We start from the raw sequence: 17,254 nt of genomic DNA on the forward strand, positions 1-17,254 counted from the left end.
AAGATCCTTACCAGCGGTTCAACAATCTCCTCCCTAGCCTCTCGAAGCAGCCTGGGGAAAATCCCGTCAGGCCCCGGAGATTTATCTGTCTTAATATTATTTAACAACTTCAATACATCCTCTCTCTTGATATCTACAACCTCGAGAACATTACCCCTACCAGCACTCCCTTCCGCATCATCAAGACCCCTCTCCCTGGTGAATACCGAAGAGAAGTACTCATTGAGAACTTCTCCCACTTCTGCCGCCTCCAGGCAAATTCTCCCACCTTTGTCCTTAATCGGACCTACCTTTACCCTCGCCATCCTCCTACCCTTCACGTACTTGAAAAAGGCCTTGGGATTTTCCTTAACCCTACTAGCCAAAGCCTTTTCATGTCCCCTTCTAGCTCTCCTCAGCCCTTTCTTAAGTTCCTTCCTCGCTACCCTATATTCCTCACAGGCCCTGTCTGAACCTTGCTGCTTATACCTCACGTACAAGTCTCCCTAACAAGTCGTTCCACCTCTCTCGTCACCCACGGTTCCTTCACCCTGCCATTCCTTCTCTGCCTCACCGGGACATATTTATCCCTAACATCCTGCATAAGATCCCTGCATAAGATTCCGAATTGTTGTATCTCTGGGCGAATTGTTGTAACTTTGGCAATATTTAAGTTGGGTAGATGAACAAGGCTGGGTAGGATCCTTCCAAATCTACTGAGAGAAGCAAGGATTGAAATTACAGAGGTACTGCCCATGGCGATGTAAACATTTTACCTTTTCCTCATTAGGCGAGAGGGGAAAGATTTAAAAGGAACCCGAAGGTTAACTTTTTTACACAAAGGGTAGTTTGTATGTGGAATCAGCTGCCAGAGGAAGTGGTTGAGGCAGGTACAATAACTTTTAAAAGACAGTTGGACAAATACACAGATTGAAAAGGCTTACAAGGTTATGGGCCAAATGCTGGCAAATGGGACTAGCTTGGATGGGGCACCTTGGTTGGCATGGACCAGTTGGGCCAAAGGGCCTGTTTCTGTGCTGTATGACACAAATAATGTAAGGGTAAACCCAGCAACTGCAGGCTTAAAGGTTTAACATGGAAAACATACAGATATAACTTGCAGCAATAATCCCAGGGAGGAGAGACCTTATTCTGGAGAAACTGGGGATAGTTCTTATCAGACTGGAGAAATTGGGGATTGTTCTCATCAGGGCAGAGAAGTTTGAGAGGTAATTCAAACCCAGAACACTCTCCGCAAAAGATGCATTTCACTGTGTGTTTCGATATACAGGTGACTAATAAAGATATCTTAATTCATGGAGAGACCAGATAGAGTAAAGGCAGAGGAACTGATTGCCAGTGGGAGGGTTGAGAAAGGGGACATCAATTTGATTCGTAAAGGAACTGGAAGTGACATGAGAATCTTTTCATGCAGCAAGTAATAGCAATCAGAAGTACACTGACTGGGTGCTGGATGTAAAGTCATTTGGTACTTTCAGAAGGGAATTGGATGGATATTTGAGAGAGGGAAAAGTTACTGGGCAAAGTGGGGGGAAAAAACTAGTGACTTAGAATAATGCCCTAAGTTTAATAAATGCCTAACATACACTAGTTAAACATTTTGAAGCTGCACTCTGGTTGAAATGCTCTTTCAGAGTTAATGTGAGCTTTGTGGGCTCAATGGAGTCCTTCAGTGCTGTAACGATTCTGTGGTTCTTTCCACCAGCATTGTATCTGAGGGCTAACTGTGCATGCACAAGAGATGGTAATGGAGGTGGGGGATTTTAAGTCGGGGAGCCTTGATGGCAACACCTCTCTGAAACTTGCACCTCAACTCTCATCAGCTGCAACAGGACACCAGTCACAACTTGCCCTCCCCACCCCTTTCTGCTTTCTGCAGGGGCCACTCCCTCTGTGACTGCCTGGTTTGCTCATCCAACCTCCCCACCTACCCTTCCCCATTCCCTGGCACTTTCCCCTGCACCTGTAGCAGGTGCAACACCTGTCCTTGCACCACCTCCCTCACCACAATCCAGGGACCCAAACAGCCCTTCCAGATTCACATGCACGTCGTCACCTGCATTCAGTGCTCTCCATGTGGTCCCCTCTACATCAGCGAGACCAAGCACAGCCGAGGCAACCCGTTTTGTGGAACGCGCCGTCTGTCTGCAATGGCCATCTTGAGCTCCCGGTTCTATGCTGTTTCAACTCCCCTTCCCACACTAAGCTGTCTGTCTTTGGCCTTCTTCACCGCCAGGGTGAGGCCAAACAAACTGGAACAACACTTCCTGTTCCACCTGGGTAGTCTGAACACAATGGTCTGAGTATTTGAGTTTTCTAAATTCAGCTAACCTGCACTCCGTTTTCCTCTATCTCTCCTACAATCCTTACCCCCAGCCCTCTCCCCCACCTGGTTCCAAATGCCCATCATCCCTCCCTGTTCTGGTTCCACTTAGCACCTTCCATATCAGGTTCCAGAGGCTGCAGGCTCTTGTCTCCACATCACCTTCCAGTCTCTCTCTCCCTCCAATTCCCCTCCTCCCACCTGGCTCCATCTGCCCCTTTTTTTCTCCTTATCTGTCTCTACCTATCACCCACTAACTGTTGTCTCCCAACTCCAGCCCTCCCCCTGCCCATCGCACCTCTCCTATCACCTGCCAGCCCCTGCCTCACCCTTCCTTCTCACCTATTTACGCTGCCTACCTCCCCTCTCCACTCTCAGTCCTAATGCAGGGTCTCACTGAGTTCCTCCAGATTCCAGCACCTCAACTCAACTCTACCTCAACTGAGTTCCTCCAGTGAGTTCCTCAATCTGAGTTCCTCCAGATTCCAGCACCTCAACTCAACTCTACCTCAACTCCCCCTGCAAAAAACATTGCATGAAAGTTGAAATGCATGTGTGACCATAGTCTGGAAGTATATTTCATCTTTTATTTTATCATAAAAAAATATTGTGGCTACTTTTTGTATTCTGGCTATGTGACTCAAGGAAATCTGCCAGACCTTAAGACAATGCTATCTCACTTCTGCTCTCTCACAACTTAAAATTTGCAGTCCCCTCACCAGTGATAATGCTGAATATCTTATTTCTTAGAATAATGTGGCAAATGTTGTTTCAAGTTGTGTGCTAGCTGATTTCAAAACTTATTTTAAGTACTGAACACGTATTTCATCTGATAACTCAATCTGCCGTATCTGTTTGGGACAACTTTTTGCAATGTTGTTAATTCAGCACTGGTATTAATCCATTTCAGTGGCAGCGTTGATTGGAAAGTCGGCCACTCTTCAGATGTCTTTGAAGTGCAGTTCTTTAAAACCAATGTTTGCTTCATTGGCCAGAATTCATTAACCATTGGAATTGCATTGAGACTTCAGTTCAGGCAGGAACAGCTGCCCTTGATTATTTGCACCTCAATCATGTGTTCAAGACAGAATACAAATAAAAGTAAACAGCACCTCTGTAATATCACAATTTGTACGAAGCATAGTTGAGTTGCATGTAGTCCTCTTCCATTAATCGGAATCAGGTTTATTGTTACTGTCTTAAATGGTGTGAAATTTGTTGTTTTGTGGCAGCAGTGCAAAGACATAAAATTACTATAAATTACAAAATAAACAGTGCAAACAAAAAAATAATGAGTTCATGAAGTTCTACGTGGATTTTAGTAAGGCGTTTGATAAGGTTCTGCATGGTTGACTTCTTCAGAAGGTCAGAGGCCAAGGGATCCAGGGAGGCTTGGCCGTGTGCATTCAGAATTGGCTTGCCTGTAGAAAGCAGAGGGTTGTGGTGGAGGGAGTGCATTCAGATTGGAGGGCTGTGACTAGTGATGTCCCACAGGGATCGGTTCTGGGACCTCTACTTTTTGTGATAGTTATTAATGACTTAGATGAGGGGGTGGAAGGGTGGGTTAGCAAATTTGCAGATGACACGAAGATCAATGGTGTTGTGGATAGTGTGGAGGGCTGTCGAAGCTTACAGAGGGATATTGATAGGATGCAGAGCTGGGCTGACAAGTGGCAGATGGAGTTCAATCCGGAGAAGTGTGAGGTGGTACACTTTGGAAGGACAAACTCCAAGGTGGAGTACAAGGTAAATGGCAGGATTCCGGGCAGTGTAGAGGAGCAGAGGGATCTGGGGGTTCATATCCACAGATCACTGAAAGTTGCCTCACAGGTAGATAGGGTAGTTAAGAAAGCTTAAGGGATGTTAGCTTTCATATGTTGTGGGATCAAGTTAAAGAGCTGCGAGGTAATGATGCAGCTTTACAAAACTCTGGTTAGGCCACACTTAGAGTACTGTGTCCAGTTCTGGTTGCCTCATTATAGGAAGGATGTGGAGGCGTTGGGGAGGGTGCAGAGGAGATTTACCAGGATGCTGCCTGGATTAGAGAGTATGGATTATGAGGAGAGACTGAAGGAGCTAGGGCTTTACTCATTGGAGAGGAGGAGGATGAGAGGAGACATGATAGAGGTGTACAAGATATTAAAAGGAATAGATAGAGTGGACAGCCAGTGCCTCTTTCCCAGGGCACCAATGCTCAAAACAAGAGGACATGGCTTTAAAGTAATGGGTGGGAAGTTCAAGGGAGATGTCAGAGGGAGGTTTTTCACCCAGAGAGTGGTTGGTGCATGGAATGCGCTGCCTGGGGTGGTGGTGGAGGCTGATATGTTGGTCAAGTTCAAGAGATTACCTTATAAGCATATGGAGGAATTTAAGATAGAGGGATATGTGGGAGGAAGGGGGTTAGATAGTCTTAGGTGTGGTTTGAAGCTCAGCACAACTTGGTGGGCCGAAGGGCCTGTATTGTTCTATGGTCCGTTCAGAAATCTAATGACGGAGGGGAAGAAGCTGAATCATTGAGTGTGGGTCTTCAGGCTCCTGTAGGGGATGGTAGTAAGGAGAAGAGGGCATGTCCTGGGTGGTGAGCGTCCTTGATGATAGATGCCACCTTCTTGAGGCACCACCTCTGGAAGATGTCCTCAGTGGTATGGAGAGTTGTGCCCGTGATGGAGCTGGCTGAGTCTACAACCCTCTGCAGCCTCTTGCGATCCTGCGCATTGGAGCCTCCGTACCAGGCGGTGATGCAACCAGTCGGAATGCTCTCCACTGTACATCTGTAGAAATTTGCAAGAGCCTTTGGTGACGTACCAATTTAATTCTATTCTATAAGAATGTTACACATGACAAATTAATTTGTCATGTGCAACATTCTTTTACAGTAGAATGCTATAAGATTGCTACCATATTATATCAGGCCTTAGTTAGAGTGGGCAAATGACTATCACCAGGAAATGTGTGTGAATGAGAATTACCGCTGCTTCCACTGGCCACAACCCTTCTCCATCATTTAGAGTCCCCAAGGGTGGATGAGACTGGCAATAAGAATGGGTCATGGGAGGGAGAAGGGCAGTTGGTGTGGTGGCTTTCCTGGTATAGATTGCTTTTCAGTACCACCCTCTTAAAAGATTGTGTTTATAGTGTGATTCACCAACCCATGTTCTCTGGATTGACACAAGCATATTAGCTAAGTGTGTAGCCCAAAGCTGTTGAGGCTGAACATGGGTGTGCTTTCAAATGATTGACTCACTGTAAGCAGTCCTCGTGTCTTGTTTTTAATTAACTCTCTGTGCATGGTGGACAGCTGCGTTTTGTCTAACCTTTGCTGCATTCTCCCTTTCCCTGCCAGGTTCTGCTTGGATTCAGCCCGACAAACCAGACAGAGGCTCTCCATCAACTGGTCCAACTTCAGCCTGAAGAAAACCACTTATGCTGCTCACTGATCAGATGACAAGTTCCCCGAAGGAACCAACATACGACTCTGAATATTCTCACTTGGATACACAGTACTCCGCTGCGCTGAGAGCTAACCGGGTCGTCGATCCTGGAACTGCCTTGCCTTTTCCCCCTGCCCCCACCATTACCAGTTCCCCCCCACTGCTGTGTGAGATTCTGCACTGGGATAGGGTGCAGAGCACCTTGGTCCTTCTGACTTTGTTGCAGTGTATGGAGAGAGAGTTGGCCAGCTGTTGATCCACTTTCTCCTTACCTGATTTTTTTTTTTTGTTTGCTTGTGTGTTTGTAGTCTGTGAGTGGAACTTGCTCAACAGTAGCCACAACCTGCTTGGGTTGGAGCTCAAACAGCCTTCTGTCTCTGGCACTTCCGCTTTTCACGGCCCCAGTGTTCTACCCAGGTTCTGCTCGGGTGAAGGTCAATCTGTTCTCTCCTTCGCATCAACCCGCTGTAACATTCTATTCACATCTTGCATTCAGCACTGTACATACAGTCCGACTACTGACAAGGGAATGGACGGCATCAGTTTTTACTCTTCCTTGCTCCAGCATTCCCCCACCGAGAAGGTTTGAACGAAGGAAACGCTCGTACTGAACTGGGCAGTGAAAACCCAGTCGCCTCCAGTACTCCTCCACAAACTCACTGTTTGAAGTGTACAAGGTTACGCTATTATTGTGTTTGATTTCTGACTTGTAGCCAGCTTGTGTAAGAATACTTGCAGAATGAATTCAAAAGAACAATGCTCACACTATCGACCTGTTATAGAGTGTATAATTGTATTAACACTGAAGCCGGAACTGGCTACTTTTTTAACATATTGTTAAGTAATATTAAAAAAAATCATGTCTTTCTTTTCGAAAGATGGAATACAGTAGTATGGCAGAAATGCGAATGTCTGGCTTGCCTTTTTCACAAGCGTCCATATGTCCTTTATGGTCTTGTATTTCTTAACACGCAGGAGGAAGATTGATGAGAGGGCATGGATGATAACTGGTAAAATTTAGAGAGCTTTGGAGAAGCAGAAAGATTTGAGCATTGAGTTACATAAACCTTAAAAAGTGGAGCACTAAGTTGATAAAAGGTAAACCTATTTGTACAGCTTCAGAATGTCCAAAGTACCTTCAATTCAATGAAGTGTTTGGCAGCTGAAATGTGGGAAATGCACTAATTTCTGCAAGTTTCCACAAACAGCAATGTTGACATAATTGTGTTCTAAAATTGATGTTGGTTGGGGGTATAAAAATTGGTCCAAACATGAGAACTCCTCTGCTTCCTCTGATCTGATTCAAAGCAGGATTGTGGATCCTTTACACCTAACTCTGCCTCATTTCAACATCTCAAAGGAATTAGTCGTGGACAGTACAACAGTCCCTCAGCAGTGTGAGTTGCCTAGATTTTGTGCTCAAGTCTCTGGATTGGGACTTAAACCCACAATGTTGAGCAGCAAGGCAAGCCACTGATTCAAAATGAAGGTACATATTAATTCTGCGTTTTTATAAATGGAGACGTGGATGATAAAACAAAGTAATGCTGAACACAAACGTCATTTGGTTGATAAATCCAGAATAGAGTGGAGCTTTGATTGTCCTCGGGAAGGACATTCAGGCCATGGAGTGTCTGGGAGACTATCATTAATTTCAATGGATGGGGAACTTGGGCCTTTAGAGTTATTCAAACAGTTGCTGAATCTCAATGGGCAGGAAAGGGGAAGTTTGGGAACTGTGGAAAAAGCAGAACCAATGACAGTTTTTAAATAGGGAAGTAGATAATTATTTGGCAGAAGTATAAAAAGGAGCAGTACAAGGAAAGAATCTACATAGAGTTGACCCAGGCTGAATGTGCTCCTCTACTTAAGTTTTAGTATCGGCGGGCACCGTTCTGATGCTCAGTCTAAAACTTACCGTGCCTTATCCTGTTCCCTTATATTTTATTCCAAATAAGCTTGTACACCATTTCATACTGCTGAACCAAGCCATTTCCTTTGTGTTTTGTGGTCTATTTTGACAACCATGCTGCCTCGTGTTTCAAACAGCCTTGTTTAATTTACTTTCTGCGAGTCACAACCCGATAGCACCAGCTCCGAAGCGTCAGCAGACTTGGCAACGTGACACATCATTGAAATAGATTGTGAAGTGCTCGAGCCCCGGTGGCATCTTTCAAGTTGTAACTTGCCAACCTCGAAATTACCTATGGATTCCCTTCTTATGTAATCTCCAATCCATGCCAGTATATTACTCCCAATCCCATGTACTTTCATGTTTAATAGCTTCTTGGGTGGCACCTTCTGAAGACCACTGGAAGCCCAAAACTGCCACATCCATTGGCTCCTCCATATTTAGTCGGCTTATTGCAACCTCAAATAAAACTCCCAACAGTTTTGACAATTTTCTAACAGTTTTTGTCAATTCCTTGTCATTAATCCATGCTGGATCTGTCTAATCATATTAGTTTCTGTTACTACTTCCTCAAATAAAAATTACCCCAGCTTTTCCTGTCTAACGTTATAGCCAAAAACACTCATTCCTGAAACCTATAAATGTTTGATCCACCCTCTCTAGAACTTCCACATCTTTACTTAAGTTTGGTGACCAGAATTGCTCACTTCTATAGTTGCAGCCTGATAAAGATGGAACATAACTAACCATCTTTTGTACTTTGTTTCTATTTATGAATCCCAGGATCCCATGTGCTATATATTCACTCTTTCAAAATCCCCTGCTACTCTCAAAGATTTACACGCGTCTCTCTTCCCACACACCCGAGACAACAGTACCACATAGTCTGTACTCTCTCTTATCCTTTCTGCCAAAGTGTATCATGCCATGCTTATCTTTTTAAAATCTTTTCTAATCTGATTCCCCTCCCCCCCCGCCCGTTGTGTGGTTAAAGTCAACTTGACTTTTTGACCGTTTTGTGCAGTCAGCCATTTCCACCTTTGTTCTGTTGGCCAAGTTGGGTTCCACTGCTGACTGTCCCAGCACTTCCTATAATATTTTTAACCTTTATTATTCATTCAGAGTGTAGGTGTCGAAGGCATGAACTGCTTCTATTGCCCATTCATGAGAAGGTGGTAGTGTGCTGCAACCTTGACACAAGTGGCTCACTCAGCCATTTCAGAGGGTAATCAGCCTTGTCCATACAGCATGGAAACAGGCCTTTTGACCCAATTCGTCCATGCCTACCAAAATGCCCATATCCCTCTAAACCTTTCCTATCCATGTACCTGTCCAAGTGTCTTATAAACGTTGTAATTGTATCTGCTTCTACTGCTTCCTCTAGCAGCTCATTCCATATACCACCACCCTCTGTGTAACGGAGTTACCCCTTGGGGCCCCTTTTAAATCTTTTCCCTCTCTCCTTAAACCTATACCCTGTAGTTTTTGACTCCCTTTCCCTGTGAAAAAGACTGAGTACATTCACCCTATCTATGCCCCTCGTGATTTTATACACCTCTATAAGGACACTCCTCAGTCTCCTATGCTGTAATGAATGTAGCCTGCCCGACCTCTCCCTATAACACAGGCCCTTGAGTCCTGGCAGCATTCTTGTGAATCCTCTTTACAACTTAATGATGTCCTTCAGTGCATATAGGCAGATGTGGTAAAGGTGGCAGGTTTCTTCCATTACAAGGCATCAGTGAAGCAGATGGATTTTTATGACAGTTCCATGGATTTTATTACAGATGCCAGATTTTCAATTGAGTTTTTGTTAACTATATTAATTCCCTGGTATCTACTCAGGTGGATCTGTCCTTATCAATAACAAGGCTTCCGGGTGAGCATAACCACTCTGTTACTGTAGCTTGGGTGTTCATCGAGGTCCCTTTCCTTTTTCTTTTCCAATCTTTTTATTAATTTCCAATTAATAAACATAACAGTAGTAATTATACACATGATACAAAGAGATCGAGATTGCAATAATAACAGTTAACGTATACAGACAGAGTAAAATGTGTTATCTGAACCTCCCAATCTCTTGATAATTAAACATGAAAAAGATTTAAAAAGAAATTTGATTATATGGGGAAAAAAGCCCAAACGGGAAAAAAAATAACAAACCAAGTATTAATAATAACCAAAAACTAAACAAAAGCTGGGCTGTCTCATTTCATCGGTTAAAAGCATTGTTATGTCATTAACTCCGCTCCTCTATATTTGAATAGAAGTTATTGAAAAGGATTTGGAAAAGGTCAGCTTACAATAAACAGGCTTCCAGTTTCTTCAAATTTAACTGAAGGTTCAACAGTACCACTCCTAAGTTTTTCTAAGTTTAAACATGTTATAGTTTGGGAAAACCATTGGAATGTAGTAGGGGGGTTTAGGATCTTTCCATTTAAATAGAATGGATCTCCTGGCTATTAATGTAACAAATGCAATCATACGACAAGCTGAGGCAGGTGGAGGTCCCTTTCCTTAGCCCTGCTATTGTGGTTGCTATGGAGCCAGATGAATTTGCCCACTAGTTCAACCGACATCAGTTTCTTTGAACGTTACCCCACTGTTTGTGTCTTTGTGCAAATTAGGTGCTGGATTTCCTACATTGCAATAGTGGTAACATTTCAAAGGTTGGCTGTTTAAATGCTTTAAGACATTCTGAATATGTTAAAGGTGTTACATAAATGTGAGTTGTTCTTCTCTGACATCAAGCATTATTTCTCACCTGTGACTGTTGTCATACTGCCTGGCTGATTCTAAAGGCCTGGCATGTGTAAGACCTCCACATCTGCTCAGTGCCAACATCTGGTAAAACTCTAGCTCTAAGATTCATTCCTTGCGAACTGGTTTAGGGTGAGGCTGGATCAGATAGTATTATCCCAGGAAAGGTATCCAACCCTCCACAAATATCATTAGAGATTCACAACTCCAGAACATCAGCAATCTATATGCAGGCATCATTCCCTAACGCTGTGGAAAATAGCTGGTGGCCTCCAGGCATTGATGCTGTTATCTGCTCCTTGTGGGCCTCCCAAGTTCCTGTATAGAAAGTTAACATCCACAGAGTTGTTAGCTCTGGGTTTCGTTGATTATGGGGAGATGTTTCCACTCAGGATGGGACCTAGAACAAGAGAGCATAAGTTTCTGAAAAAGGAGCAAACCATTTAAAACCAAGATCAGGAGGAATTTCTTATACAGTTGCGAATCTTAGAAATTCGCTACCCTAAAGTATTTTGGAAGCTGAGTCATTAAACCTGTCGAGACTGAGATGTAATTATTTTGGAATACAAGGGGATAGATGGTGATGGGGAAATGGGCAGGAAGATGGAGCTGAGACTAATTGAATGACAGATCAGGTTGGAGAAGCCATTTGGGCAGTTCTATCAGTCTGGGCTCAGTAAATGGAGGTGCTGTTCCCACAATTCCATCCTTGGCTCTGGGGACTGACCAGGGTCCTTGGAGCTGAAGCATCATCTCAGCTTTGTTTTCCACCCTCTAAGGTTCTTTTAGCTTTGATCACGTTTTGTGCAGGTGCACCAGCTTTCAGTGGTCTATGTACTAGGACACTCAATTCACTTTGCTTCTCCAAAGCTCCTAGACTCCACCTGTTAAGGAAAAGTTGTCCACTTCAGATCAAAGTGGGTGACTTCATTCTTCACATTGATCCCTGTATTCCCACACTATGGCTATGTCCCTCTTGATCCCACCTACACAAGCCATTGTGCCTTAATGGTATTACCTGAAATCTGTGATTCTCTACTCCTTTGTCCATTGATGTGGCTGAGTCCCACTCTCTCTGTTCTGCCTTCAATCCTGCATTTTCTGCTCAATGGCCTTTGCATCTTACCTCTTCTATCCTCTCCCACCGTTGCGCCATTAGTTCACGTGACTGCCCTTCTACCTCAAGACCTGTATACCTCACTACTCGTGTTCCATGTACCTGTCTACCAGAAAAACCCTCGCCCTTGACTTCAGTCACTACTGTACCCGTCTGTTTCTGGCTCCTTTTACCCATTTGCCAGCATCTCCATCTCTGTACGGTGCTATGGAATGTTTCATTATGTTGTTGACTGTGCATCCTGTTATGGAATGGCCAGAGAGCCAGGTTTCATCAATTCAGCCACGTCTCCATGCCCATAGAACTGGTCGGTAGATTTGGATAAGTTGGCCGTTGATTTAAAGGTATCCGGTGCAGGAGGAGTGAGTCGTGATTTGTTGCCTGCTGTGGTGTCCTTGATCGGGAAACTGCAAATTGGCTGAGGTGCCAAAACGGGCTGCTGGGGAACAAGCAAAGTCACCCAATGTGTGTTTGTAACCAAATTGACCAGAACAACATCTACCAACAGGTAGGACATGGTTTGTATTTTTCTCTACTTTCAAGACAAATGTTGGGGCTGTGGAATATATGCAGAAAATGAGTCTCATTTGGATTTTATCCTTGACAATCAAACGATTGCATCATCTTTCCAAGTTCATTTTTGAGATTTGGTGTTTTCCTGAAGTTGATGCCAAAGCACACTATTGGACATTAGTATTGAGTGCTTTGCTCTTCACTTGGGCAAACCCCGGTGTGTCAAAGATGAACATTTGTTTTGCTCTTTTAAATTATCCAAAAATTTATGGATGGGATAATAAGAAATAATCCATGAGAGCGTTAGCAGACTAAATTTGGCCAAACTAAGAAGCTATTGGGTTAAGTGACCGAAAGCTTAGTTGAAGAAGAGGGTTTTATTGAGTGAGTTAACAGAGCAGAGGGCTTCAGGAGGGGAATGCAAAGTTGCTTGTGATGGTGCAATTTGTTACAGCAGAAATCACAATTTGGGAAAGTGCAGAGATCTCAGAGGATGGTAGGGACTGGAGGAGGCTGAAGGGAGAGAGCAAGATGAAATTCTGGAAATAACCAGCAGAAGCTGGTGGAAGAGAAATGTTTCAGGTCAATGGATTTTCATTGCGTGGGCAATGAAACATACATTCACTTAAACCCACATTAACACACACGCAGTGTAAAGAATAGGTTGGTATCTTTGGCAGCTGTGCCATTTAATGTAGTCACTATCCAGTCAGGAGATCGTTGTTTGGAGGTCCAAATATTGTATGGGGTGGGGGGTGGATGGAATTCTTGCCACACAGCGGTTAAATCTCATGTCCATGTAATGTTTATAAGTGAAATCTGACCTCTTCCATTGTTTAAAGTTTCCATTTATATCGAAGCAGATGAAATATCTGGAAACAATTTTTAATTCTCAGCAGCTTGACAATAGCTGGCCCACCTGTTATGCTGTATGATGGATATGTAGTGGATTACTGACCATCCATGTAAAGGAAGAATTGGGTTCTATTTGGATTCTACACTCTTCTATTCATTCTTTATTCCCCTAATGGATTATCTTGCTTGGTTAATTGTAACCAAATGAAATGTTTAATGTTGAGATGCTCTTCGAATGAGATACTAGAAGATTTGCAATACCCTAGGAGAGCCACGCAGCAGCAAGGAGTTGCTACCACTTGAAGAGGAGGTAGATAGTTTTCTAAATGAGGTAAAATTAAATAACAGCCTAATGGATAATGAAAGGAACTGAGAATGTCTCATAACTTCAGTCCGAGTTTGGTTCAAATGATATATCGTAGGTTTCACTTCAGGAATATCTGATTGTACAAGATGATAATTACAGAGTTGGCTCACACTTGCAAAAACAAAGTATTGCAAATTCTGAAAATCTGAATTTAATTACTGAACCGGTCAGGCAGCATCTGTGGGGAGGGAGAGAGCAGGTGGACAGAAGTAATGTTCCAGGCCATCGATCTTTCACTGAGTACTTGTGACTCCTTCACCTACTCGCCTTTTCTGCTTCTCTCAGTTTTAGTTTAATTGCTGTTGGTCAGGAGTGTGAGGTCAGGTGCAATAAGGGGAGCTTAAATGGGACTGGAACTCGGTGCAAGAATTGGCCTGTAACTTTGATTTTTTTTTTGATTTTTTTTTTATTTACAGCGTGGTAACAGGCCCTTCTGGCCCAACGAATCCATGCCACCCATTTTGTTTTAAAAACCCAAATTAACCTACCCGTACGTCTTTGGAATGTGGGAGGAAACCGGAACACCCGGAGAAAACCCACGCAGACACGGGAGAGCGTACAAACTCCTTACAGACAGCGACGGGACCAAAACATGAAAGATCTACCCAGTGTTCCTTTATATTGACCAATAATTATCTTGTATCTATGGTCCTCTAGTCCTCTTTAAGGTTGCTATTTGATCTCTTTTCAAGATTTGGAAAAATTGAACAGGTTATAAATTTTTATGATGTGTTTAATTTTCCAGAATTGGTTAAAATGAGAATCAGATCATCATCTCGGGAAGATGTGATTGTGCTGGAGAGAGTGCAGAAGAGATTCACCAGGATGTTGTCTGGGTTGGAGGATTTGTGGGGAGAGATTGGATAGACTGGGCTTGTTTTCCCTGGAGTGAAGGAGGCTGGGCCATAACCTGATAGAAATAGATTGAGAGGCATGGATATAAGGTAGATGGTCTTTTTCCCATGCAAGGCATATGCAAAATAAGAGGGGATAGGTTTAAGGTGAAAGGAAGGAGTTTTAAAGGGGATCTGAGGGAAAAGTTTTTTTTACATAGCGATTGGAAAGGCACTGCTAGAGATGGTGGTGCAATCATACAATTACTATGTTTAAAAGGCATTCCAACACTTAAATAGGCAAGGCACAGAAGGATATGGACCTAATGTGGGCAAATGGGATTAGGGTAGATGGGCAAAAAGGTCAGCATGGACGTGGTGGATTGAGGGCCTGTTTCTGTGCTGTATGACTCTCACTCTATGAAGAGCAGAATTTTGTTCATGTATGTTTGTGATGTTAGCTCTGTAATAATCAGAATTCTGCCCAGGAGACCCACTGAACAGCAGCAGAAGAGATGTCCAAACCGTGGCCCAGCTTAGGAATAAGAGTTTATCATTCAGTTCCTCAATCCGTTTCCACCACTCAGTTATGTCATGGCTGAACTGCATTTTGTTTCCTTCCTGAAGTTCTCGCTCTCACTCTCAACACCAATCTTTGTCTTATCTATGAACATATTAATCACATCTCCCACATTCACATCCTAATAGTTACCGTACACAACAAAGAGCAAGGGTAATGATACACCACTGGTCACGGGCTTCCAATTGCCAAAATAACCCTCCACTATCACCTTCTGCCTTGTATCACCAAACCAATTTTCGATCCAACTTGCCCTGGATCTCATGGGGTCTTGCCTTTGGAAGGGTTTCCCACGTGAGACCTTGTCAATGGCTTTCTTGAAGTCCGTGTTGACTAATCAACTGCACTACCCTCATTGGCACACTTAGTCACCTCCTGAAAAATCCAGTTCTCTTGAGAAGGTGGAGAAGTGGCTTACGGGGAAATTTCAGAGTTTTTACGAATAAATTAGTGGTGGTGCTGGAGTTAGTGACGACAGCAGTTCCTCAGACCTCTCCCTGCTGCAGGGTTTGGTGGATTAGTTGACATTCTGACACCCTTCAATTCCATTGATCCCAGCTTTCTGTTTAAGTGTTTTCATCTGAGTTCAAATTCTCATGCTGGCATGGTGTCGCAGAGTCATCGAGTCATACAGCACTGAAACAGGCCCTTCGGCCCACCACATCCATGCTGACCTTTTTGCCCATCTACATTTGCCCACATTAGGACTGCATCTTCTATGCCTTGCCAATGAAAGTGTTTATCTAAATGCCTCTTAAATGTAATGATGGTGTCTGATTCCACCATGTCAGGCAGTGGGTTCCAGATATCAACCACTGTGTTCTTTAAAAAAAAAACAGATTCCTTTTAAAACTCCTTCCTTTCACCTGAAAATTATGTCCTCTTGTTTTCCATACCCCTATCATGGGAAAAAGATTTTGATTATCAACCCTATCTATGCCTCCCATGATCTTGTATACCTCTTATCAGATAACCACTCAGCCACCTCTGCTCCAGAGAAAGCAAGCCCATCCCATCCAGTCTCTCCCATAACTAAAATCCTCCAGTGCAGGCAATATCCTGGTGACTCTCCAATGACACCCTTCCTATAGTGTGGTGACGGAAATGCATACAATACTCGAAGTGCAGTCTTTCCAGTGTTGGAAAGTTGTTACATAACATCCAATTCTTCTATGCCCCTACCTATGAAATCAAGCATGTTGTATTCCTTCACCACCCTAGCAACCTGTGTTGCCACTTCCGGGGAATTTGAACCACGAGGTCCCTTTGTTCATCAACATTTCTTAGTCCCCTATCATTTTCTGTATGTCCTATCCCTGTTTGACTTCCCAAACTGCATCACCTTGCACTTGTTGGGATTAAATTCCATCTGCTGATGCTCCGCTCAACTTTCTATTTGATTTATATCCTGCTGTAGCCTTAGACAACCTTCCTTGCAATCCACAACACCCAATTTTCATGTCATGCATAGGTTTAGGGATCATACCTCCCACATATATCCTAGTTGTTAGTATATATCATAGACAGCACCAGTCCTTGTGGTACACCACTTGTCACAGATTTCCAATCAGAAAAGCATCCTTCCACCACTACCCTCTTCTTTGTATCACCAAGACAATTTTGGGTCCAATTAGCCAGCTCACCTCAGATCCCATGTGCTTCAACCTTTTGGACCAGATTACCATGTGGGGTCTAGTCAAAGTGCACATAATCAACATCTACTGTCCTACTTTCGTTAATCTACTTGGTTATCACCTCAAAAATCTCAATCAAATTAGTGAGAAAGGATTTCCCCCTCAAAGCCATGCTGACCATCCCTGATCAGTCCCTGCCCTTCCAAATGTACGTAAATCCTGTCCCTTAGAATCTTCTCCGTTAATTTCTGTAAATCATTGATGTCATTAACAGACGTTAGTGTAGAATGATCCTCATTTACAACAGAAGGCGAGTGATGATTTATAATAGCAAACCAATTTTTCCCATGCCACCCTCCCATTCCTGCTGATCTACAGTGACCATCCATCCTGCATTGTGTCATGTCCCTCTGCAGCCTTGAACACTTCCCATCTCTGTAACTATCCTTCGGCCTACAACCCACTGAAATACCTGCATCTAATCTTGATCACATTCTTTTTTCCATTAGCCCACCAATGGTGATTGTCTTTTTGACGTACTAAGCTCTGGAAATCCAACTATCCACTCCCCCACTCATCCCCAACACCCCTCTGCCTACCTTCCCCTCAATGACAGAAAAAAAAACCAGAACACTGGAGGGACTCAGCAGGTCAATCAGTACCTGTGGGGAGACAAGGTGTTGGTCAATGTCACGGGTTGAGAACCTGCATCAGTGCCGAGAAGGAAGAGGAAAGGTAGCCTGTATGTAACAGTACAGGGAAAGGACGGTGGGAAAGAGGCTGATAGGTGGAGCCTAATGGGGAAGGGATGGGAGAGGGGGAGGAGAAAACTGGATGTAGAGGTGAGTTTGTGCGTGAGGAGAGTGGGGGGGGGGGGGGCATGGGTCACCTGAAACTGGAAAGTTCAGTGCCCATACCATTGGGTTGTA

At 43.7% G+C, this 17,254-nt stretch overlaps 1 protein-coding gene across 3 annotated transcripts in view; it reads left to right on the forward strand.

Annotated features, from left to right (window-relative positions):
• fam193a (family with sequence similarity 193 member A) overlaps window positions 1-6,654 on the forward strand; it is a 160,502-nt gene extending 153,848 nt beyond the window's left edge. For 2 of the 3 annotated variants that reach the window (XM_052020594.1, XM_052020593.1), the window contains exon 22: window positions 5,667-6,654. In XM_052020594.1, the coding sequence (XP_051876554.1) occupies window positions 5,667-5,760 (94 nt within the window). In that variant the 3' untranslated portion in view covers window positions 5,761-6,654. The remainder of the gene's footprint in view (window positions 1-5,666) is intronic. The other variant, XM_052020595.1, reaches the window with a different exon arrangement.
• Window positions 6,655-17,254: the final 10,600 nt, after the last annotated feature.

Source organism: Pristis pectinata, chromosome 7 (genome assembly GCF_009764475.1).
Source record: "Pristis pectinata isolate sPriPec2 chromosome 7, sPriPec2.1.pri, whole genome shotgun sequence".
Lineage (NCBI taxonomy): Eukaryota > Metazoa > Chordata > Chondrichthyes > Rhinopristiformes > Pristidae > Pristis > Pristis pectinata.